The sequence below is a fragment of the Thunnus albacares genome, chromosome 18 (genome assembly GCF_914725855.1).
Source record: "Thunnus albacares chromosome 18, fThuAlb1.1, whole genome shotgun sequence".
Taxonomy (NCBI): domain Eukaryota; kingdom Metazoa; phylum Chordata; class Actinopteri; order Scombriformes; family Scombridae; genus Thunnus; species Thunnus albacares.
Window position 1 is genome coordinate 24508299 of NC_058123.1, and position 26702 is coordinate 24535000.

At 39.0% G+C, this 26702-nt stretch overlaps 1 protein-coding gene across 3 annotated transcripts in view; it reads right to left on the reverse strand.

The window, feature by feature from the left end:
* cacna1bb (calcium channel, voltage-dependent, N type, alpha 1B subunit, b) overlaps positions 1–26702 on the reverse strand; it is a 169964-nt gene that overhangs the window by 55766 nt on the left and 87496 nt on the right. For 2 of the 3 annotated variants that reach the window (XM_044334119.1, XM_044334117.1), the window contains 11 exons: positions 23833–23922; positions 22117–22338; positions 21905–22017; positions 21602–21714; positions 20319–20450; positions 7706–7778; positions 7306–7423; positions 6697–6764; positions 6462–6568; positions 3871–3933; positions 370–1116 (listed from right to left, as the gene is read on the reverse strand). In XM_044334119.1, coding sequence (XP_044190054.1) covers positions 370–1116; positions 3871–3933; positions 6462–6568; positions 6697–6764; positions 7306–7423; positions 7706–7778; positions 20319–20450; positions 21602–21714; positions 21905–22017; positions 22117–22338; positions 23833–23922 — 1846 coding nt within the window. The remainder of the gene's footprint in view (positions 1–369; positions 1117–3870; positions 3934–6461; positions 6569–6696; positions 6765–7305; positions 7424–7705; positions 7779–20318; positions 20451–21601; positions 21715–21904; positions 22018–22116; positions 22339–23832; positions 23923–26702) is intronic. The other variant, XM_044334118.1, reaches the window with a different exon arrangement.

Below are 26702 nucleotides of genomic sequence, written 5' to 3' on the forward strand. Positions count from 1 at the left end.
CTATAATGAAAAAATGTTGGTTTTTTTACAACCTGGGTCTTGTATTCATAGTTTGGGAAATTACATGTACCAGTTATGATGGTGGCATGCTGAGATCTAGGCACAAAGCTTTACAAGCAACACAACAGTAATAAAGTTGATGTGTTAAGTGTTAAAAGTAAAAAACAAGTAGTGAATAAAAAGACTTTTCATTTAACAAAAACACTATTGTGTACTTACAATAACTGAATAGTTGAATATGTAGGATAATGGTCTAAAGGCCACTGTATAATTATTAATTATGAAGAAACATTTACTGTAATATCACCAGGAATCTCAAGAACAAATCCAAACATAGTGAATTACAGAACATAAAGTCTTCAGTCTTACCTGTGAACTTTGGCTCCATTCTTGTTCCGTTTACAGTCCTCTCCGTCTAGCGTAGACTGAGCTCTAACCATACGAGAGCAGCGTCCCTTCCTCTCTCCATTACTATCCCCTCCTCCCCCCCTCCCCCTGCGCTCTCCCTGCGCACCGTTCGCTAACATCCCATTTCCCTCTTTTGGTGGACGATGGGAATGGTGGTGGCGATGTCCCCTTTCTTCCATTCCTCCTCCTCCTCGTATGTCATTGGCCTCCTCTTCAGGGGAGCCGGCCTGGTGGTGGTGCCTGTGTCCCTGCCCTCCATCGCGGCTCCTCTCCCCTCTCCTCTCTTTCGTCTGTGCACCTTCGTTGTTGTGGTCTCTGCTCCGGCTGTGATGGGTGTGGTGCCTCCCTCCCCGGCCGTCGCCTCCTTCTCTGCTCTCCCCGTTCCTGTCTCGGTGGCGGTGATGCTTCCTGGAGTGCGTGTGGATGTTGTCTCCCACACCGTCCTGCCGGGGGTCCCCGGCTTCCTCCTGTTCTCCTTCGTGAGGCCTGCTGGGTTTGTCACCATTCCTGGCTTCCACCACGAGCGGCCGGTCCAGGTGAGTCTTCATGTCGGGATGCAGGTGGAGGGCGGATGACACCCGGAGTCGCTCCTCAGGGTCGAGCTCGTTAAACAAGGCCTCGCTGCTCGCCCTTAAGTTATGTCTCCTCAGCTGGTTGGTCCTCTGCTCCCACACTGACATGGTCTTTGCTGCACGCTGCTGCTCCTTACTGCACACAGGAATCAAACCCACAGGAAAAGATCATGTCACGATGAAAAACAATGATGTTTAAGTTTTTTGTGTCTGTCTTTTCTATACTTTATGAAGTATGTTCTGTATTGATTTTCATAAACATAATTATCTACAGTCTCATCCATAGCCACACCATTGTAATGTGCACCATCTTCTGCTAATAACATAAAATTCACAATTTCCTGAATTTAATTCTATTCCTCAGGCCCCTAATAAAGAAAAGTACACAGCGGAAGGTGGTCTATGGATGCATCATCACAAATGTTCATCATGGTAAAGCTTTCACTTACCATGCTTGAGTGTAATATGGAGCAGTAGTTCAAATCCTCCATAGCAAAATCTGAGTAATTTTAATTTCCCAGCACCTACGATGGTAAAGTTTGTCTAATGCTGAGGGTCTTAACATTCTGTTGTCATGACATCACCTCATCATGGGAGGTCCGTAACTTATTTTGGGTCCTCAACCTTAAATCTTCCCACATGGCAGAAAGTAATTAAATCATACTCTCATTGGATACAGTTTTGTCAGTGGGAATCAAAATAAATACTGTCTATAATAAGATATTAGTGTTTGGCTGGGTGAATTTAACCTGCACCAACTACCAAGTGTACGGTGTTTATCTATCAACAGCTATTCAAACAGTGTCAAAGCAGGTTTTCTAACACAAAAAAGCAAAATATCTGTAATGTGTGTAATGTGGTAACTTCTAAGTTTATCTTCGCTGAATGACTTACTTCTCATTTGTCTGGATGAGGACGAGGCAAAGGACAGGTAATCTCGGCAGAGGTTTCTAACATTACTTCTCAAGGCTTCTTCCTCTGACTCTTTCAAATGTCTAAGAACCGATGCCAGGTAAGCTTTTCAAGGACTAAAATGGATTCCTGCAACAGCCTAAAATATCTTCATTTTCTCAAGGAAACTTGTTTTTCCTAAATGAAATGTGTAAACTTGGCATAACTGAAGGGGTTAGATCTTAGATCATGAGTTCAGATCATGAGGCCCCTGCTGCCCTTCAAGGCCCCCAGTGATAAAAAAAAAACAAACTTGCAGAACAAGTTTGATAAGGTATTTTTGCATGGTGCGCCTATTAGAAATGAGACCACAATCTCCAATTGACTGGAGAAAAAATAAATAAATCAGACTTCCAGGCACAAATCAAACATACTATGTAACTTTGTCAAGGAAAAAATAACTATGTAAAAAGTAACATATTATAACTGAGAATTTGTGCCACACTGCTTAGGGACCAAATAGTAAAGGATTAATTCTATCTTTATCTCCAAATTAAACAACTTACAGGAAAATCCATTGTGCATAAGATGGGCAGAAAGAAAGTATAGTAGCCCACAGACAAATACAATGTTTTTGAATGTCTTACGTCACTCTGATTCACTATGTGAAACACAGTTCTGTTTTTATACTGAAACACATCTCTTGGTACTGCCTAACAGTACTTTACATTTTGTGAATATGATATCTCGTCATTAGTTGTGTGGCCAACCTTACTGATCTGGCATGCAGGTAAACTGACAGACCATGTAAATCACCAGGTCATGTTTAAATGGAGCAGGCAGGAAAAATGTGCTATGAGGGATGATTGTTCCTGACAAGTATCTTCTTAAAGAAAAGCAATAAACTGACATTTCTGACAAAAACATTCAAAAAATTTTGATGTGTCCATATTTCCATCTAAAATGGATGAATATACCGCATACTGTTTCTGTTTCTCTACAGTATGATTTATTTACATGGGGCTTTTATGAGTTAGTTAAGTTCCATCTCGTGACCTGTACCTCAAGATTCGTCGGGCGGGGGAGGAGTAGACACAATAACTCCTGAAGACAGTCAGAAGACACAGACAGACAGAAGACACAGAGGACACAGGACAGGTATCCACAGACAGGTGAGCAAGAGACATACAGGTAGTGAGAGATGAAACACTGAAAGGACTAGAGTATTAAATATAGATATATTATTATAAAAAAAAGCACATGCGAACACTGAAAAACACACGAGAAGGGTGATGTGAAGGAAATTAGAGTCAGTTCTAGTAATAACAGTGTGTAATCTCAAAGAGGTAAGATGTTAAATAAGCTTCTCTGGCCTTCCATCTGCACTCTAATCGATTGAGACAACAGATCTCCGGGCAGGAGAGCAAACTTACTGCTGGCCGTTGCATTTAATTTTAGCCCGGTGCATATTGCCAAACTGCCTGCAGTGATGTCGGCGCTCAGAGAAATTAAACATTTATACACAGATTATTCACATCAGAGGGCACAGAGCGGAAGATGAATTACTGTAGGCGCCAACACAGAGGAGCTGCAGCCATCAACAAAGTACACAGTGGTTGGTGAATGCCAGAGGGAGTCATAACTGCATCTATGTACCAGCAATTTACACTCAAAATTACACTCATAATGCCCTCATAGCTTCAAATGTGTTATGTGTTTGTGCTATTTACATGTAATTGTGGGGTCTGTTTTTGCTCTGTGAGGCACTTTGTGATGGCTTTTTAAAATAAGAGTCATAAATACATTTCAGTTTACCAGCAATGAAGACATGACAGACTGCAATTTAGATTTGGAGGTCCAAAGGGAAGGAGGAGGAGAGGAGAATAGAAGAGACATGGAGAGGAGAAAAAAGGAGTGGACACAAGGGGAGAGGAGAGGAGAGGAGAGGAGAGGAGAGGAGACAAGGAGGAGAATATTGTAACAGAGAGTGATAACTCACGGTGACTGAACGCTGTTGATGGACGACCTGCGAGAGAGTGCATCTCGATTTTGCTTTACAAAACTGTACATGCAGAACAAAAACAAAAGAAAAAATGAGACACAAATCTGAAGGGGACAGGTGGACAGTCAGTCAGTCTGTCTGTCTGCCCGTCCACCTGTCCCCTCCTGTCTTACAGTAAAGGACCAATCTGTGCAACTACTTCAATAACACAACAGCAACAAAAGTCAGCAGAGACGAGAAACCAGAACTAAAACATTTCAGGGATTTCAATGCAAAACAATTACTAATGAAGTGTTATTTTAACAGTAAAAAAAATTAAGAGTTTTTAATATATTTAGATTGGAAAATAATTTATAATAGGAATTTTCTGATGTCTGTTTCCTTAAGAGGCTGTAGTCATTTTGTAATGAAACCCTGAGTTTCTCTGAAACACCACACCGAATGCACAAAAACAGTTCATTTAAAATAAAAACAGTAGCTTATGAACCCACTCACTGAAGTGTTACAACACTGTTCAATGTACAAATTAAAATATTGTGAGAATATTGTGAGAATAATAATACACAGGATCATATAATAACAGCAATGACAGACAATAAGGGAAAGTTAGCTAACCAGGGATATCTACAGTCAAACTGGCCTATTTCTTAGTGAGAAGGATGGCAATTAAGGAGAGACTGTGAATCAAAGATGATCACTTTGTATAATGAGTGAGTGGCTTTGTAAAAGTGCACATCACATGAAGGGCTCTATGCAAAATTATGCAACATACAATCAACCATAGACAATATGTTGTGTTTTTTTTAACATAACAGAACAGATATATCAAAGAAAGGCACGTTCAAATATATTACAGCTTTAAATTAATGATGAGAATGAAAATGCTCCAGTTTCCACACCAGATTTCACTTGACAGACTCTCATAATTCCAGTCTTCAGCGAGACTCTAAAAATAGATTGAATTTGGAGGCGCAATTAATTTCCACGTTGACCTCAAGCCTGTCAGTCACAGGTTTGTGGTGGAGAGGGGGTGGGTCAGAAGTTTTAGCATGACAGGACATCCCTGTCATTATCATATTAGAGAACGTGGGAACTTGTGACAGTGAAAATAAAGGTTTTCTTGTATCTTGTTCAAAGGTTCAACAGTAGAATCTCCTGTCTCTCTGTTTATCTGTTTAGCCTTTCTTCCCAAATAAGTCCAGGGGATGAAAAGAATAGATATATAAAGGCATTCTTAATTGGCAACTGTGCTGAAGTATGGATCCATGGATTGATCATGTGTCAAAAGTTTTGAATTTAAGGAGCCCTGTGGAGTTTTCTTGTAAACAGACAAAAAGTATGTTTATAATGAGTCTGTGTATTCTTAAGGCCTGACAGATGTGTTGAATGCATTTCCTCTCACATCAAAATTTTTCAAAGCAGATTTTCAAAAAATATTTCAAATTGTGTATTGTTTACATCCATGTTTGCTGGCTTACAGTGTTCTTCTTCCCTGCTTTTATTGGCACATTCCTACATCTGCATGTTACCACCAGCTGTTGATTAGTGTGAAAGTGGTGCTCATGCAGGTGTGCACACTTCCTTGTGAGTATGCACGACACAAACCACACAGGGACCCTATGATGAAAACATTGCTTCATAGTGCTACTAGTGATCAGAAACTCCAGAGGGCATATTTAATATAGTTTTTAATTGACTTTTTCTGATGGTTATGATGACAGAGGTTTACACACATTTCAAGACATATTTTTATCTTCCTGGTTCCTCATTTTTCTTTTATATTCTCTCAAAACAAAAAAGATGTAGGCCAGGAAATAAGACCATCTAGAGTCATGACCTTTCTGGTGTTGATGTAATATGTTGTCCACTACTTATTATTATTACTATCAACACTAATAACAATAATAATATTTAATTATTCTATTTCTATTATTTGCTCTTTATTTCTGCAACTGTGCCTATAACTCAGCTTGTACTCATACTTTTTGTGTCCCTGTGTTTATTGCGTGACTTGTCTTCATGGGCGTCTGTATTCAGTGCATCTCTGTATATTCGTATTAGTTATCTTAAACCTAATCAAAAAAAAAGTTTTTAAAATGAAATGCCAGCTCGGCAACATGGAGTGAGGCCGATGGTGTGATGTTGTTAAAAAATAAATCTGCCATTTTGTCATTCAGATAAGCGGCAGAGTTCCACAAATCCTTCCACAACTTTGCCATCTTTGCAGTAGTTTAACATAATTACATTTTGCCACTAAAGAAAGCAAAAAAAGTGTGTTTGGTTGCAGATTTGAGCTTTGCGCGGTGTGCTGTTGATTGAAGCTTCCTTAATTGCCTCTGGTACTGAAGGAGGTAAACAGTGGGGTGTAGTAAACAAGGCAACATCACAGGAGCAGTCTCATAGTGGGAGCAGATGAGGAGAAATCCAGAATGTACACAGATCAACACACACACATCATACACAGACAATTCAGACTGAGAGGGAAGAACATGTAGAGGGACAACACACTCAATGACAAAGGGACATTTATCTGCAGTGTGGGACTGAACAGAGCTGCTGTCAGAGGCAGGAGGGGCTCAGAAACTTACGCAGCGATCGAGATGTTGGCCGCTGACATCGGGCTGACTTCCTTCACCTCCAAAGCCTTCTGCAGGGCAAGCTTCTTATTGGCTGCCTCCTCCTGCTCTTCTTCATCCTTTTATCCAGTGAGAAACAAGATGTAAACGTGTGCTGACATGTTTCACTGTGAAGTAGAAACATTTGCATTGCTATGTTTTATTAATGTGTCTTCAAATACAACATTGAGAGTCTGAACCAGCCTACCTTAGTCAGCTCCTGTGCATTTGCGAGGTTATCGACAGCGATAGCCAAGAAGACATTCAGGAGGGTGTCTGAAGAACAGGACTCAGGAGAAAATACAGATGGACAGTATATATCCTGTGATGAAATATGCACTGTTTTCTTCCCACGTTATAGGAGCAGAGCCAGAGAATGGTGATTTGGTCGATCTGACAGTCTGCCTGTCAGAGTCGGGCCAATATTTTGGTGCTGTGCAGGATATCGACATCTACAGTTCAGATTGACATGAAATTTGGTGCTACTCATGGCTCCCATAGGACGAATCTGGCAAACCATTTCTGTGGTGCCATCATCAGGTAGAAAGAAACTGGCCAATCATGATGTATAGCAAAAGCTGCTGGCAGTCTGTAAAATTTGTTCTAGATATTTATGTTCCCCAAAAGATGATTTTGATGATCTTCTGAGCATTTCTGTAGCGCTAATATCGGGCCAAAATTGTGGGACATAACAAAATCCCAGTGTTTTTTGCAATACAAAAAACACTTTCAACCTAAAACCTTTTCCACATGTTGATCCTGCTTTCTCTGACTCTAACACACTGCAGTTTTAATTACAGGACGTCAAAGAGGATACAGTTTCCAAAGAGCGTGAGGACGATGAAGTAGACGGAGGAGAACATGCCGCGGCGAACACCTCCTTGAGACTCGATCCCGTGGTACATCACGGCGTTCCAGTCCTCGCCAGTTAGAATCTGAGGAAGACAAGAGAGTCAAAATGATGCCGGGACACGGGCGAGTTGTAAAGCACTGTGCAAATCTCACACAGTGTAGATTTAAATTACTTCACAGAGTGAAGGGTTATGAGCACAGACTAATTGAAGGATTATCAGCAAGCTCATTAGGGGACAGAAGGTACACAGACCAGCCATTCCCTCTAATTAAAATGAGTGATAACAATCTCTCTTTTTCCATAAAGTCAATATTCTCTAATTTATTCAGAAGTTGTGCGTAAGTGTGTGTAAGGGTGGTCTTACCTGGAACACAGTGAGGATGGCTGCTGGGAAGGTATCAAAGTTTGTTGTTGGTGTCTCATCTTCAAAGTTAAACCTAAAAGAAACAGAATCACAAAAACATAATTAAAAAGAGAGGAAAACAGAAAAATGTTAAAACAAATGTAGTTTCAGTCAGGGTTTAATGGCATCTGCCTGCGGTTCAGGAGAAGATACAGGGAAATGTATTTATTTTAAAGATTAGGATTAAAATTAAAAATATCATTTTAAAGAAACCAAAGTTAGGAGCCTGTTGTTGAACTGTCTAGGCAACAGAACATGTTTCTGCTCATGAGAAACATGACAAGGCACAAAAACAGACATATCCACACCTCTTCTTCGCAAAGAAGCAGTTGTTAGAAACACTGCTGCACCATTTCTTCTTTCTCCTCGTCTATAACACTTTTATTGTCAATCCACAATGTCCTGACCCCACACACACACGCACGCACACACACACACACACAATTGTACTTCTATAGTTGTGAGGACCTTAAATTACATAATGCATAGCACATTCGCCTCTAAACCTGATCTTCATCATCCATCTTTTCAGTCAAAAATAAAGTCATGTTTTTTTAAATGTATTAAAAGTTATTAGAATGAAGAAAAAAGGTCTTAAGAAAAATATCAGAAATGCTCCTTTTTGTCTGAGCTGGAGGTGCGTGTCGATGTCTTGTTTGATTGACATTTGCTGGCAGGCTACAAGCGTTACAGCGTACGGAACAGAGACAAAGTTAACAAACTGCTGTAGCTACAAGTCATGGACAAACAGTGTGTAACTAACAGGGATTTTGAAGAGCAATGCCCAAACCAGCATCTAATGGGTCAGAAGTGACATTTAGCCTAGCCTAGCCTCGCTAACTGACATTAGCAGTGCACTTTTCCCCAGTGAATGTTTATTTGGTGGCTTGTTAAGCAAGGTAAGGTGCAGGACAAGACGTGTGTTCATATTTGTAAGTTAGATAAGAAGGAGACTTTATCGAGAAAGCTAATGTGGGTTGTTGTTCAGATGCTGTGGCTCTTGTGTTGTGTAGCCGGATGCTATCAGGCTCAGTGTGACCGTCTGCTCTGCCTATGATAGAACACCACGTTCTAGCTTTATTCAAGATTTGATTTGCTGCATCTAAATAAGTACACCAGTTTAATTCCAGCTGGACATCAAAGGATAAATTTAGTTTAGTGCAACTTGGATCTAATTTCAGTCGCTTTGTTCACAGTATCTATCGGTAATGATGACATTGCACTTGCCATGTTAATTGTTTAGAACTGGAAATGTGGCAACATCACTATAACAAACTCTGAAAGGGCAAGAAACACGAGCAGTCAGACAATCAGTTTGTAAAAAAAAAAACCAACAAGCTAGACATATTTATTCTGATGAGAAAACTCAAATTGCCTGTTGTAAATATCCATCACAGTGACTTCAACCCACTGTGCACACAGTTTTGCCGTGCAATGCGGGATTATTACCAAGATTTAGTTTCAGCTCCAAATAAAGTGGTTTAGATCATTCTTATAAACTATCAGCTTGTTTACAACCTGTTGATTGTTTCACTGCTTGAGTTTCGTGCCCCATAGAACTTTTTACTGGTGTCACTATGTTTCCAGATCTCTGAAATTAACTTTTATCTATTATAGATATGTTAAAAATATATATATATACACTGTACATATATGATTAGTACAATGCTATCAAAACCAGGCGAAATGGTGGCAAAAACCCCAAATATAACACCCTAATGGAAGAGCTAGAATTATTCCTTAAGCATCAAAACTAACCCAACCCTCATCATAACCTTAACCTTCAAACAGCTCTTTGAATGAATGAAATGAGGATCCGATGAAATGCCCTCACCTTCCAAAAATGTCTAAAACTCAAATCAGTCCTCACAAAGATAGAAGTAAAAGACATGTGTAGGAGTAAGTTTTTCACATTTCTTAACAGCTTGAGGGAGAAAGGAGTGTATTCATAGATGAAAGGAGTCGTCTTGTATTGATAATGGATGAGACAGAAGGAGAGAGACATGCAGCAGCAGGAAACACCAGTCACCAGGGAGCAACGGCTCCAACTTTCAAGTCCAAAACACACTGCCTCTGCAGCGCAGGGTTACACCATGTGACATATATCATATGCACAAATCGGAGGCACCGTGATGCAACATGTCAACAAATCCACACAGCATATTAACCATCTGTATGTAAAGCTAGAGTAGTTTAAAATTATCTTTAAATTATCTGGTATTAGTTGTAGTAATCTGTGTATTTGAGTTTCTTCTTGTCCACTGTGACAGCTATAAGACCACAGAAGAAGACATGCTATCAGCTGACAAGACAAGAAATCAAAGGTAGCCTGGATATGCCAAGCAATGCTGCTTTTGTTTGGTGAATGATTCAGCACCTCAGAACTACAGCTGTGTGTGGAGAGGGTTTACACAGAAAACGGGCAGCCATCTTGACACATCCTACAGTGCCAGTATGTTTTGGGCTCAACACAACAGCACTCCTGAAAGGAAAGTTGAACACACTTCAGCACAGGGAAAAGACAGTCACAGAAAACACAAACAATACCAGATAAAACAGATGTGGAATGAATGGATGAATAAAAGAATGACTGAATATATTACAGAACAACTTTAAATGCTTTCCATCCTTTTCATCTCTATTGCTTAAAAAAAGCTGTTTTCACACAACTTCTAAAACTGTCTTTTGAGGCTGGGATTTATAACATTTTAACAAAACTGAATGTAGTATTAGGGCTGCACGATAACAATTCTGCTGTGGTTGCATTAGCAGGGAGATCCATTGCACGAAAATAAATGATCCTATTTTCTCTCTGAGCTTCATCAACAAATCACAAGAAAGTGTAACTCCACAGAAAGATGGGACAGGAAATCGTAAAATGTGGAGTAAAATCCAGTGAAAGAAATGTTTTTTTTGTGCAGTCTGCTGTGTGGAACTGGATTTAAACATGATGATGACAAAAGCACCTAACTTACTTACTGCAAGAAAAACTGCAAGAAAACACCACAAATTAGTACAATCACCTCAAACTTCACAAAAAGGCCAGGAAAACTTCAGAGGAAAATCCCTGTTGTCCTACCACTCAAACATCCACAGTTGGAGCCTTAAAAAGACTACAGATGCTCATATAGATAGATAGATAGATAGAGTACTTTATTAATCTCAAAGGGAAATTAAAGTGTTACAGCAGCCACTTCACATAAATCGATAGATTTATTATCTAAGTGAGCCAAAGATATGGCTCTGGTTACCACTATAAAAAGACAGGATTAATACTTTGCTAAACAAATGCTACTCAGTGACTGCCCACAACTGTTCGTGTTGTTCTGCTCTAATGTTATACAATAATGTGACGAGCAGCAGTCGACGCAGAAATGTGAAAAATTCATAATTTTGTGATCATAGCAGATTTATGGTCAAGCTGAATAAAATTACATGAGCCTGACTTCTATCAGTAATGACTTTAACAGTCTGACGCTATAGACTGTGAGGATCACACAGTACGGAAACAAGCTCCTCATATCAGTCTCCCTTCATAACTTGACTAGGCCTCTGTGTTTTAGGAGTCACTCTGCATCTGGCTACAGGTGAGCTAGGTATTAGTTACAATTTTATAATATTTTAATCAGCATCTTTCAAAAGTGTTCTAAATAGTAGACAACAGACTTAGATGATTATGCAGTTGCATATGAGCTGTCTGTTAAAAAAAAGCTATGTGCCATTTACATTACCAGTAGCTACTAATCACATCGTTTGCTCTGTCTGCATGAAGACAATATGGATTGCAATTCATATTTTTTTTCTTTAAAAAAATTATGTCCATAAGAATCGTGGGAGAAAATCATGATCTCAATTCTGAATGGAAAACATGGTGATTCTCATTTTGACCAGAATCGTGCAGCCCTAACATAGCAAATAATTCTCTTATCAAATCCGAACCCATCTGGATCCCATATCAAATCATTTCAGGCTAAGCTCTCAACAGTGTTAAGTAATAAAATTTTGATTAAAACTCAAAGACTGATATTTTGTTCTATGTTAACAAAAATGAGAGCGCAGATAAAAGATTGAATAAAGATTTGATAGAGGCAGAAGTTCATGAATCTGTGTATTTTAACAAATTGGATCCAGATTCAGCTCTCTAATCCCAACAATACTGGGTTTACAAAAAACTGAAGCATTTTGGGTTTTATATTCACTACAATTACATTTATCACAGATGTATGGCTGCCGATTTATTTTGTGTTAACTTCATAATGTAGTCCAACTAAAGATCATCAGTATCTTCATCGCACATGCACATTTTCTACACATAGGATCTGAATCTTGTCAGAAGCCCCCCCCCCAACCACCCCACTCCCCCCGCCACCCAGACCCATCTATAAATGACCCAACAAACCTGCCAAAACCTGAATCCATGGTCTTGAAACTGAAGAAGACAATGAGAGATTGACACAGAGATGCATAAGGATGGGTTGGTCATTCCACTAAATCAGGACAAATAACCGAAACTGCTGATATTCATCATTTAATTTCATGTCAATTAATCTCAGAATAAGAGGTGTGTGTGCAAAAAATATTTTGGGTTGAAGAAAGAAGAAAATATTAAAAGCTGAGGCAACATTCAGCGTAGTTCTTGACCTGTTCAGTAGGTCATCTTCATCCAGAGGTAGGAATTGTTCCAGTAGTCTGATCTTTTCATTTCACCTGCTACAAATTCAACTCAATTTAAAAATTCTCTAATTATGTAAGAGTGTCTTGAAACCACTGAAGAATTCTGCCTTAGCTCAAGATAGTATTGCTCACTTCAAGAATGTGTTGTAAAGGAAAATGCTTATGTTACATTCAACTTCCAGGACATAATTTGCTGCTATTGTTATTCATTTCAAGGAATCAAGAAAGGAATGTTCATTCTTTTCAGTGTATTGGAAAATTGATATATATATTTTTTTTACCAGGTATCAATTAATCTGACAATCAAAGACTAAAAAACTGAATACATTCCATAAATTATGGTGTTATTAGTTGTGGCTTGAAATTTTGCTCCACGGGCTCTGTTTTTGTAATGCAATGTCACTCAGAACAAACTGGAAGCACAACTACATTACATGAACACAAAAGGCCTGGAAAGATTTTGGTACTTTTGTCACCAGAAAACCCTGGCACAACTGTGGTACCACTGCAAATGTCACTGAATTAATAGGAAAAGGTTATCAGTATGTGTGATTGTCAAAGCACTTGTTTTTCTTCTCTTTAAAAATATTATTGTGTTGCTCCCTTTTTATGCCCTATGTCACAAAAAAGTGAAAAAGCATAGAAGATGCAAAAGATTGCTAAACTGGTTCCACTTTTAACTTAAAGGGAAGGAAAGAAGGAAAAATGGTGAATCAAATTGTTGTTCAAGCCCTCCTGTCAACTGTAATGGGGTGCCACAGGGATCTATTCTTGGTCCACTACCATTTGCATTATACATAAATACTATCATTCTGTCTAATTTGAACTTAAATGTCACTTTGTATGCTGATGACATAATTATGTATTCCACAAATTCTAGTCCAACCCAAGCCCTGGGTATATATACAGGTAAGACCAAGTAAAGTGTCTTATCTGCAATGATAAATGCAGCCATTTACCATTTATATTCTTATATATAAAATCTTTAAATAGTAGCCAAGCAGCTCTACAAATACTTTGGAATTTGGCTTGACAGTAGACTTAAACAAAACCAATCCAAACCATAACAATTTTCTTCAGTCAACTTTTGTGTTTGCATTTAACCACTGAGATATTTTGTACTGTCATGTTGGCCCTTTTTAACATAAGCAGTTAAACCCAGTCTATCTCAGTATGTTATGCTTTATCATTAATGACAACTTTCATATTCATCATTGCTCCCTATAACTTCTTACCTACCTTGTGTGTATATATATATTATATATATATATATACATATACATATATACATATACATGTATATATATATACACACACACACATATACATATATATATACACACATATACATACATACTAAAAACTTAAAGGTCTGAATGCAGTGAGGGTAACTGGTGGCTCTGTTATGCTGTGTTGGACATTTTGCCGAAAAGGTCCGCTTGTCCCCTTAGAGGGAAGGGTCGCTGCAAATCAATACAAAATTGTTCTGAGTGATCACCTTTATCCTAAGATGAAACATTTCTATCCTGATGGCAGTGGTCTCTTCCAGGATGACAATGCCCCCATCCATAGGGCGTGAGGGGTTACTGAATGGTTTGATGAGTATGAAAATGATGTGAATCATATGCTATGCCGTCGCAGTCACCAGATCTCAACCCAATTGAACACCTATGGGAGATTTTGGACCAATGTGTTAGACAGCACTCTGCACCATCACAAAACCACCAAACAAGGGAATATCCTTGGAATAATGGTGTTCATCCCTCCAGAAAGGTTCAGAGACTTGTAGAATCAATGCCCAAGGCACATTGAAGCTGTTCTGTTGGTGGCCCAACACCTTATTAAAACACTTTATGTTGTTTTTTCCTTTAATTTGTATATATATATATATATATATATATATATATATATATATATATATATATATATATATATATATATATATATACATACATACACACCGCAAGCTAGATTCCTTCATACCAATTGGTGATTTTAAAGCTTTATCACATAATGTTTTTAAATAGTCCTCTAATTATTTTATTAATTTTATCTGATGCTTGCATGTTGGTTGTCTGATTTTATACATATTGTTTTTGGATGTTGATTGTGTGGTTACCTCAGATTTTTTGCCAACAAAAATCCTCAGAATGTTCCACACACTGTCACAAAAACAGAGCCCTTTGAATGCCTCTTAACAAATATTTCAGCATTTCAGACAAAGACAGACAAAAGTATTGTTCATATGCTTGAATGGCATTCTGTACCTACATGAGTTCCTTGATTGATTGCAGCTGACCAAAGCAATGGTATTTGCAAATTATCAAATACTCCTGTAAAGCATTTCTAAATATACTGAGCTGATGAATAGTGCTGTTGAATAAATAAATACCTAGTGTCCATTTACTGCGTGATAACAATTGAAATACATCAGATATGAACATTTAATTCCATCTTGAATATCATTTGATATCAAGGTGTATGTAAGCAGTTTGAATAACAGAGCATGATAGAGAGGATCATCACAATACATTTGACATTAAACAACACAATAAAAGAAGATGCATGCAAGAGCTTATGAATTATACAGTAACATTCCAGTAAATGTGTTTCCAAAAAAGCCATTTATAAATACTGACCTAAAAAATGGGTTCAGAGATTGAAAATTCAAATTGAAATGTTTCTGCTGTATGGAATGAATGAAATGTCTTTCACATGTCTATGAACAACCATATAATTCCAAGCATGTGATGTGCCACGTAAAGCTGTCAGAGAAGCAAGAGGGAAAAAAATGTGTTTGGGGACAAAAAACACATGAAGGAAGAGAGGACAAAGGAAGAAGAATGGTCTGTAAAAATGAGGAGAGGATGTGGAGCACATTGTTACCACAGCGACCATCTGCAAAAATGACAGCTGGTTTCTCCTTCTCAGAGCAGATCCTGTGATATTGTGTGTGTGTGTGTGTGTGTGTGTGTGTGTGTGTGTGTGTACTGTATGCATGTGTACTCGATCCTGACCGATCCTGGATTTTTGAGGCTGATACCGATATTGATATTTGAAATTAGATTTTTTTTTTTACATGAATAAGTAACAAAAACATTTTGTATAGTAGACATACTTGAGTACAGAGTACAGATAGCTCACAGTTGAACAGGAAAGTAAGAGTAAACATCAGGTAAAAGTCCATTTTGAACGACTATAAATAGAAAAATAAAACAACAAACAAATTCATAATCAAAAAATTGCCAATAAAAGATGCTGATACAGATATACATTATAGAGATAAAAGTATATGGACACCCACATAGTTTTGGTCTGGGACTGTGGTTTAGGGTCCTTAGTTCCCTGTAAAGGGAAATCTTAATGCTACAGCACACAATGATTTTTTTGGCAGTTGTGAGCTTTCAACTTTGTGGCAGTGGTTTGGGAAACATCCATTTCCTGTTTCAACATGACAATGCCCCTGTGCACAAAGCCGACTCCTTAAAGAGCTGTTACAGAACCCTGACCTGACCCATCCAACACCTTTGGGATGAACTGGAACACCAACTGCGAGCCAGTCCTCACTAATGCTGCTGTGGCTGAATGGGAGCAAATCCCTGCAGCCAAAACCTTGTGGACAGCGTTTCCAGAGGACTGGAGGCTGTTATAGCAGCAGACTAATGCCCCTGGTTTTTGGAGGAAATGTTCAACATTCACATGTAGGTGAAATGTTCTGAAGTTCACATTCTATTCTATTGGCCATGTGGTGAATATTTGAAAACCCAGTATCAGCTGATAATATCAGTCAGCATATATCGGTCTGGCTCTAATATGTACTGTACATGGGTTACGTGAGGGAGATGGGGGTGGGGTGGGAGGGGGTGAGGGAAGAGAGTTGGAGGAGTGGGGGGAGGGGCAACTAATTCAATAAGCCTTTTCTCCTTTGGTATGTCATCATTTTTTCTCTCCCCATGCTCCTCCCCTTCTACCTTTGTCCTTCTATGTCTCATTACTCCATCCCCCATCACCCACCCCTCTCTCCACCATCCTTCATCCCTCCATCACTTTCTCCATTTTGCCTCAGACTCCTCCTCCTCCTCCCTCCTTTGCTTCCTTTCCTCCTTTCCTGCTCCCCACCATCTCTTCCCTTCTCCAACACTTCTTCCTCCGTCCTCTCCTCCTTCCTTGAGGATTAGTGGGCCCAGCGCAGGGACGGCAGCAGTGGTTTGCTGCTGCGCCTGTGTGTGCCGACCTCTGTTTACTCTGATAATAGGGATTGGGAGCGTGCTGTTTGGCTTCCACGTGGCATCCACAGAGACTTCATTAAATCAATCCACACAACAGGAGTCATGTGAGGCCAAACTCCCCACAAGCTCATGCCCATGCCCCCCATATCTAATTCTTCAGACAATAGAAGCAGATTTACATTGTGTAGGTGAATGCAACACGCATCTCTGAGAACACACGGGCATGTACAAGTGGACTGGAGATAACGGCGGTATGATATTGAAAAAGAGCATTGAGACTGACGTCATGCAGCCTCATGAGAAGTCAAGAAAAGAAATGGGCTTTTATTAACATGAGGAGGGGGCTGAATACAAAGGGGCATCCCACTGTATAGCTGTATAGACTAGGGTTGCAACTAATCAGTCCCTCTTGGATCTCACTATCCAGTCACCCAAAATGACTGAAATTGCAGCGGTTTTTCCAAAACAGAGCTAAAATTAGCAAACAGATTTGTGTTATTTTGCATTAAACTGCAGTATACAGCTGTAAAAAATACATATTAAAGAACTTATACTCAAATTCAATGAGAGCAAATATAAGTTCTGTTATTAGACCGCTGCCTGTGCATTAGTTTGCAAGGACGACGAATGTGTGAATGTGGTTAAGATACTGCAAATGTGAACTATTTTTTTACACTGAGTGGGAAACAGTTTAACTCCAGTTGAATGTTTCAGGTTTTGCTGGTTTTAACAGTCCAAAACCCAAAGATACTCAATTTACAGCGACACAGTACAATGAAAAACACTAACCCGTCACATCTAAGAAGCTGGAACCAAGATGACTTGGACTCTCTATTGTCTCTATGGATTGATTAATCAACACTGCACACTGATTGTCAGACCTTCTGGTGCTTTACTGAGAAACCTCATTATTTTAATAAACTCATGCATATAGCAAAAAATATGAAATGCCATCAGTTCTGTGTCTGAAAAAGTCAGAGTTAATCAACAAAGGATGCCTGTACCTTTAAAGCAGCGAGCAGAAAAAAATCATTATTATTACAGTAAATCCTACACGTTCCCTTTGAGCTGATCACAAACAGTCGGTGATGTCCTGTGAGTCTCAGCAGGGAGACGGTTCTCTGCCTCAAGCTGTTTATCTTTCAAGTCTCACAATTTTACCAGGAGATTACTTTTGGTGTTTTGAGCAGGAACATAATCTCTGAGCCAAAAATAAATTTTGGATATAACAAAGCTTTTGTTCTTATTCTTCTTGACAAGCCATTTAATTTTCTGTTTCAGGTTGAAAGCCTATTTTTCATTAAACAATTGTAATAATCTGCCTGATGAATGGCAGTGTTTTCCTTGGTTTTGATATAATTCAGCATTTTCTGAAACAAAAAGTGATATTATCTGTCTGTTTTTTTTTTAACTTACTCTTGTGTAGCCCTACATTTTTTTAAGTAAAAATGTAGGGCTCAAAGCATGAGTGTTATTTGCAGAGAACAGTGTGCTGAGCCTGATGTGCTTGGCTGGCTGGAAGCACCATGTGGACGTCAGACTCATCTCACACTTGTCCATCACCAGAGACTGATGCAATGCTAATGATGGTGCAGACTGATGTAAGGCTCGGCGCCATGGCAACAGCCTGCTGCTTCAAAGACATCCAGTTGTGGTGAGGTGTTTGTGAAGGCCATCAGTCCGAGGAGACGTGACTTCATATAAAAGGGGTGTTTCACTTCGGAGTGGACGCTACCTGCCACAATGGCGGCAATATGTGATAACACACACTGGTGGCTACAATCTGAGGTCGATGCTTTTAATAAGAGCTTATGTTTATTTTTATGAATGACTCACTGCTCTGACATCCTGTCACAAGTGAAGATTCTGACCTTTTAAAGGCTATATATATATAAAAAAGACAGTTAGGTTTGTACGTCACATCATTTGTTTAATTTTTTTTTTTTTTCTTGTTTAACAAAAAATAATTTGAAGAAAACTGGCTAAGGACCAAAACTTTGACTACATTTACAGAGCATGGCTGCACAATTTAAACCAAAATAACAAACAAAATGGAATATTTACGACTAGAAAAAACAAGATGTTTTGCCAAAAATGCCAAAGCCTATCACTGACAGACAACTTAGAAAAGCTTAAAAATCCCATAATCTCATATGATAGTCATATGATTAGGGGCCATGTCTCTTAAATTATCCTTATATTAACTAGTTGAACACCTCATTCTTTAATGTAAAAGCAGACTGGGGCTTAAACAACATTCAGGGGTTGAGGTTTTAAATTATAATAAATAATTACCCCTTAAACTTCAAAGAGTCCTCATAAAATGAGGTAATAAAATAAATGACAATCATTTGTCAGTGCCTTCCTAAACAACCCATAAGATCATTATAAAAGTGGTTAAAAGTGATATGACTGTTTTCTGATCTTCTAAAGGGTGGTTAAATTGACATGTGGTCAAGGTAGAAAGAAATGAAAGTTGACTGTTGGCAGGAGACGAGATGCAAACAACAGCTTAATGTCTGACTACTACTGCTCAACCATCAACCTCAACATCCTCTGTCAGAGGTTTTGCGGTGTGTTAAAACAACGTTGTGCTTTGTCCTTTGCTTCTGTGCGTCCGCGGTCATTATTTACACCACCACAAGAGGTCACTCATCAAGAAAATATAAACAGGTCATTGACCAGTCCTGTAATTCTTTTTGTGAGGAAAGTCTCAAAATCCAATCCAAACTTTCCATCCCATGGTTAATAAGATACATTTATATTTCGGTATATTACAGTTTTTGGCCATCATTTATTATTTATATAACAATAACATTGTACTCATCAAGTTTAATGTGAGGTCCAGGTTACTCAGGCTACTCGAACCTATTTGGAACAGAAAAGTAAGGCAAACGGTGAAATTGTTACCAAAATGGTCCATCACAAACCAACGCTCATGTTACTTTCCTGCTAGAAATGGTGGACTTCATTGTAGCCATGTTACCGTGCTCCATATTATACTGTTATTATGACGACAAAGAAAATAAGATCCAAGTTGTAATAAACTCAAATGATCCTTTAGGGACTTTTAGGTGAATAATAAATTAAGGGTTACTTTCTCAGTGAACTTAAAGCAAAACTGCAAAAACTCACAGCTCAAAGACACACTGATATGTTGTAAATTAAAGAACTGTGCAGATATTGAAAGACTGTCAATGTAAAAAAAAAATGTACACACAGTATCTGTGTGGAAAAAAAGTGATATGTGAAGAGATAGAGAATAAAATGTGTGTGTATGAGTTGAGTCATATGGGGCTGGATTCGAGCCCTTTGATTAACTGCAGCCAGCCCAGAATCATGAGGTGTTCCTGTCATTAGAAGACATGGAGCTCCTGCTGAGAGTGATATCAAAGGGCCGCAGTTGGTGCTGCTGCTCTGCCAGCTACCTGCTGCGTCAACACGTCTGTCACCACTGCCACGCCGGGCCAGGGATCACACACTGGGAGGAGGGCCAGGTGGAGAGATGGATAGAGGAGAAGAGGAGCAGATGTGTGTGTGTGTGTGTGTGCGTGTGTTTGTCTGGGTGTGTGTGTGTGTGTGTGTGTGTGTGTGTGTGTTGAAATCGTGGATGGACAGAAAGAGGAGGAAAGAGTAGTCAGAGAGTAGGACAGGTTTAAGAGATTACTCACTGTCCTCCGAAGAGCTGCATGCCCAGCAGAGCAAAGACCACGATGAAGAGGAAGAGGAGGAAGAGCAAGCTGATGATGGACTTCATGGAATTGAGAAGTGACACCACGAGGTTCCTCAAAGAGTTCCAATATCTGAGAGGAAATAATAGTGTTTAAACACCCTGAAGACACAGAATGACTTTGTTTTTTTTCCCTAAAATGCTACAATACATAACTGACAAACAAGGCAATGAAAGAGGAAGCAAGAAGAATGAAACAAGCTGATGTAGACGGAAGAAATATAATAATGCTGGAAAACAAAGAAATGGAGGAAAGAAGTGAACAAATGGCACTAAGAGCTGTAGGTGGCATGGAACAACATCAGTGTGTCAGAGTCTACAGCTGCCAGTTTCAGTGAATCACAGGATTAGTGTTAATCTAAAGAAATAAAAGGATTGCCATCAAACTCTAACAGGATTGTCGGTTCAGAGAAAAGAGTTAAGACCGCCCTCAAGTGCTGCTCCTGCCGCACAAAAACCCTGAATCTCCCTATTTTAACAGAATTCATACAGATCTTGAGCATTTACTAAAAAAACAGTTTTTCTTTAAGTTTTTTTTTTTTTAAGTTTTTTGTGAATGTATTTGTTGAAATGACAGCATGGCCCACAGGTGTAATGCCTTATATTGTTATTTTCAGAATATGTCTGGCTGCTAAAAAATGCTATCAGTTGGTATGGGAATGGTACGTCCATTTTATGGAAAAAAAGAAGTCTGGTAATAAGTTTTTAACAAGCAGCATAGATCAGAAAATAAAATGATGGAGGAGAGTGTCAATTCTTCAGGGAAATAAGAACCGTTTTGATGGGACATTCTGAGACTTATTTTGGTCATAAAATGTTTCGTAAAATGATAAAAAAAAGTTCATGGATTTTGTCACAGTTCGTTTTTTCTTTTGGCACTGCATTTCCCATCATGCTTTGATGTCAACAGAACTGTAATGTTTCCACCCAGTCAGTGAGTAAGCAGCAAGCTTTAACTAAACCCCTGTTTTTGCCAAAAGCTCTTCACATTTTTTGAATCTGCAACATAAAAAGTTATGCCTTATTGTTGTTTGTACATCCATTTTGATTGATTCATGATTCATGCAACAATACAATTAGTTTTAGATTAGTAGACAGAGATCTCTTTGAAGACTGACAGTTGTGGATGTGCAAAAACTGAAAGCAAGGTTTTTTCTGTAATGGAAGCCTAATGTGCTTATTGTATAGATTCATGTGTGTGTGTGTTTTTGGCAATGAACTCACTTGGTGACTTTAAATATCCTGAGCAGTCGCAGGGCTCTCAACACGCTGATACCAAACGACGCTCCTGGTTTAATCATGTCCCAGATCACCTCAAAAATACTTCCAACAATCACCTGGAGAGGAGAGCAGAGGGTAAACCGGCTGTATTTGGCTCTGTGTCAACAAGCTGTTAAAAAAGGTTTAAAGCATCACATCAAATCTTTTCATAAACCACTAAAAGATGACCTGTTTACCATCCAGACAGACAGAGCTTTATATCAATGTGACATATCTACCTGTGTATCAGAGCAGACAGTAACTTACCCCAAAATCAAAGCAGTTAAAGGAGGAGTGGAAATAATTCCTCGCTCCAAGGCCGTACATCTTCAAAGTCATCTCAGACAGAAACAAACCCAAGAACACAAACTCTGCTGTGTCTGTTTTCAACATGGACAGAATAACAAAACCGATTTTAAAGGCCGTCAGCACCAATAACTGCATGCTGGTATGGGTATGTATATGTGTGTGTGACTTACAGAGGGCTCTTGTAAGCCACTCGGGTTGGTCGTAGTGGACTATGGCTACACACAGTGTGTTGAGGCCCACCAGACACAAAACGATCCAGTAGAAGCTCTGAGCTTTCACCATACGGCGGATGAAGAACCGGGTCCTCTTCTCTTTACGCCGGAAGTAAGAGGAGCTGTCCATCTTGCTGCTGCTCTTCACGCTGGCCCGACCGAACGGAGAGCCGGGAGGAGCTGAGAGTGATGATGAATAGGGAGAGAGGGAAAGTGTGAGTGTGCAGCAGTTTGATATTTGTCACTGTTTGAACGGTTTTCACAGTGTGTGTTTTCATTATCTTCTTCCTGCTGCCGTGATGAGCACCTTCCCCATCATCGCCCCACTCATCAAGATCATAATTATAATAAAAAAATGTTAGTGGTTGGTGTTAATTGGTGATCCTCAGAGATAAAACAGCTCTTCATGTGTGTTGATTTGGCTTCCCTCTGACCAAGAAACAGTCCCAGCCTGAACTTTTTTTTTTTTTTTTAAGTAATGTGGTCGTCAACTGCTTACTGCTTATGTAAGATCCTTCCATTTCAGTAAACATTTGGATTGCTGCTACATTAACACTGAGGCTGCTGTAGACTGATATTTTCGGACGTCCCAGAAATGAACACTTTGTAATGTCTCCACCTGCTGATGCTTTATTCCTCCAGATAACGATGCATCCATCCTGCTCCAGCCTCTTTTCGTGCCAATTTTCCTGAGCAGCACCAGGATTGCACTGGTGCCTCTGGTCACCAAAACTGCAAAAATCAGTTGGCAACACTCACATGCATCTGTGTCAAGAGTCTGCGCTACAACTGAGCCACCAGCTACAGGAAATTAGAGACCTTACAGTTTTTTGAGACAGAAGCATGACAGTATGGTTGAGTAGGAATCCATTCCACTTTACATCTGCTCATAAGCACAGACAGATGTTTGTGGCCAAAGCTAAGTGATAACTAAGGAAAGAAAAGCGTAAATTCATTTGAAGACTGTGTGAATTAGACTTGCAGCTGCTCATTAAAGAAAACGCACTTAATACCTTTGTGTCATGCAGCAGAACTGCAGGCGTGAAGTGTCGTGAAGTGAGATGAGAGACGGCGTTTGCCTGCACAGTGCATCTATTCCCTTGGCACTTAATTTCATGGAAAACAGTCATGAAATGAGATCATCAGTAGAAAAAAGAAAAGTTTCATTTTTGAAGTGAAGGCAACAAAACGGTTTCAATTATCATGCTTATGCTTATTTCCATCCCACAGACAAGCAATTACATGTTGTCTTTGTGTGGAACCATGAAGTCCATTAATATTAAAAAGTCTAATTCTAATATGCTGCAGGTGATTCTCTTCTTATTTTAATTTAACAATCTAATTAGAAAAGTTAATTATACATCTTTTCCCTCAAGGTGATATGCTTCTGCGACCGGGAGAAACAAGCTTCAGGTCTTTAGATCCAGATGGTGTTAAATATGCTTCTATGATGTCCATTGTTAAGTTTATATAAGATACAGTTTAATATGTTTTATAGTGTAGAGGTGACATGACATACTAATCTGATAAATGGAGACTGGAGAGTCAGAGGACATGGTTATGTTCATTGTAGAAGACAGGCTTTTATAGTGGCTTTTATTGTAAAGGTCGACAGCATGTGAAGGTCAGAGGTGATCTGTTGGTTGGCGGTGGATAAAGAGATGTGAGGCTTACCAACAGAGGAGATGTCTGCGAAAGGATCCTCTCCTTCCTCAGCACCGATCAGGTCGTTTTTACCCTTCTTGGCTTTGCCTCGCTTCAGGACTGTGAAGAGAAGCGCACAGACAGGAAGGGAACAAATAATTATGTAATATAATGTGAGACTTACTGTACAATATAATTTGGTTCTGATGTTTTCTATTCTTTAATATAAATCTGTCAAAGTGAAGGAATCAATTAGAGAAATGTGAGAAAAAAAACAGCATTTTCAAATTGTATTTCAACTTAACAACCCTCTTTTCATTGCAGGATATATATACGTATGTGTGTGTGTGTGTGTGTGTGTGTGGCAAAGTGGAGGGGTGACCTAATTGAAACCTATGAATAGCAGGCATCAATCACGTTTTTCATTTGGAGATTTTCTGCCTTCCTGCTTGAAGCCAGCCTTGGAATGAAAAACTGCCAGCATGACATGAATGTGATCGTCACATGACCTCCTGCGTGTCGCCGGAGTGGTGGGCTCATTCTCCAGATCTACAACCCTGTGTCTCCGCTTGAAAAGGCTGCTGGGAGGCGAAACCAGGCAGCGAAACGAATGAGGCTCTGAGACAGAGGAACACTGCGAAAGTTTCACTTCTTATCAAACCGTCTCCATCGATAAGTGGGTCATAAAAACCTTATGTTCTTAAAACAAGCCAAACAAAGAACATTTCAGTGTGTTTCCAGTAGAAAACAAGTTGGATTCAAGAAGGATAACAGAGGTTGCTGCACTCAAATCAAAGAAACTTAAACTTAACTTTGGACAGAAGTGAGCTGTTATGTCCCACATTTGTAACAAAATGAACTTGCATTTGAAAAATATTTAAATAATCGTATCACATTTGCAGAATTTTTCAAATCTTTTAAGAAAATATGACTATAAAGACAATTAACAGAGAAAAATGACTTGATAAGATTTTTGCAGTGAATCCTGAGAAACATTAACTGAGTGAAGATGTACTGTAAGTAGCGGAGAGGGACTTTTCTTATATTTGAAAATTATTTTAAAATGATCCAGCCTGCCAAAAATGTTATACAGGATCATTTTTTTCAATTTCTTATCATCACAAGATTAGGTAAATGGTGGATACATCATATTTGAACAACAAATTTTAAAATCACCTCTACTGAGTCAGTCAGTCAGCTATGATTGGCACTTTTACTTACCTACTCATACCTGTCATTCATCTGACGAAGGCCAACTCCGTATTTCATGCTCTAACAACATCAGAGTGGTTTTTCTACGGCTGTGGACTCAGACATTTTAATCCCCCGTACGTAACTAATTGAGAAAATAAGGCCGCTGGGTGCTGTCACTTTACTGGAACCATCAGCATGGATGTGTTTCCAGTGTGTGACCGTCTACTGGAAAATGTGTGTGCGTGTGTGTGTGTGTGTGTGTGTTGGGAAGTGTGGTATAGTGAATTTACTTTAACAAATCCAATCAGACTATAGCTGTAAATCCCACTAATTAACCTTTGCCTTCACACCCGGCCTAATGGACTGACATCACAAGAGAGAGAGAGAAAGATAAAAAGGCAGCAGGAGCAGAGAGCGGAAACCGTGATTAGCACTCAAACAACTGGCTGATCATAAGTGCTGATTTTATGATTGCACTTCCATGTCATTGGCTGCTCTGCTTACAAACAGCACATTTTGCAGCTCCACAGTCGGGGTTAATGTAAAGCTCAGGAACCACCTTACACATGCTATACCTTATATGTTATATTGTAATGTTAACTAAAAAGTAAGCTCAGACGCAGGTTTTAAGAAAATTGTTACCAAAATGAAGTACATGTAAGCATATCAAACTAAAATGTGGCCCTGAGTCATATGATATATTTTGCTTATCCAGCTGCAAGCTTAAGCCAGCTGCAGTTGAGAAGTGATTGTGTGAGCTGTGTTAATTTGGGTGAAATGGAAAGTGACTCTCATTTTCTGTTTGTACTAGAATGGCAATTTTACATCTCTGCGAAATCTTATTTTTGTTTATCAATGATCAAAAATTGGAATGGGTATTTAATTCTGTTGTGATTAAGTTTGCTAACGTTGTCTCAAAAGCCTGTAAAAGAAAGCAAGATGGACAATTTAAATAGTGTCTAATCTGATTTCTCCAGGGTTATATAGTAAATGTTTTGTTTGATTTATGAGTTTTGTTACAAACAATGAATGTTGAAAGATTTGATTGTGAAAGTTGTGGGAGATTTCTTCTTCTTTTTTTTTGGAAAATCTATACACAGCGCTCTGAATCAGGATTTTATGAATTTGTGGTGTTCTGTAAAAAATCTCTTGTGACACAGATTAAAATCATTCTAAAACCAGAGATTAAAGTATATGTCTAATTTTCAGCTTAGCTTGTTTGATTCAAACTGTTCAATATTTCTTCCCAAGAGTAAGATGAGAGATCAACACCAAGTCTGTGCAGTGAATATAAAGCTCTAGCCAGCGGCTGGTTATATTAATTTAGCATAAAGACTAGAAAAAAGGTAGGAGACTAGCCTCATAGATAACAAAATCCACCTACCAGCACCTCTTGTTTAATCTATATAAATGACATGTTGTGGTGTTACTGGGGGGGTAATGTGCTGGACGCAGACTCCCTTGAGTCCTGTCAAAGCCCCAAACAGATTATCATGTTTTCTCAATACCTGTTTCAACTAAAATCCTCTGGGGTTCAACTGATCCACTTAACTGTGAATAAGCCTGCACTTTGCTGGTTTAGGTGTTAAGATTTACTGCTCTGACAACAGCTCCAAATTAGTCTTAAGACAGTTTTAATAAAGGAAAAAGACCAGGCTAGTGTCAAATCACATCAAACCAACAATCATATCAACCTAACAGGCCAA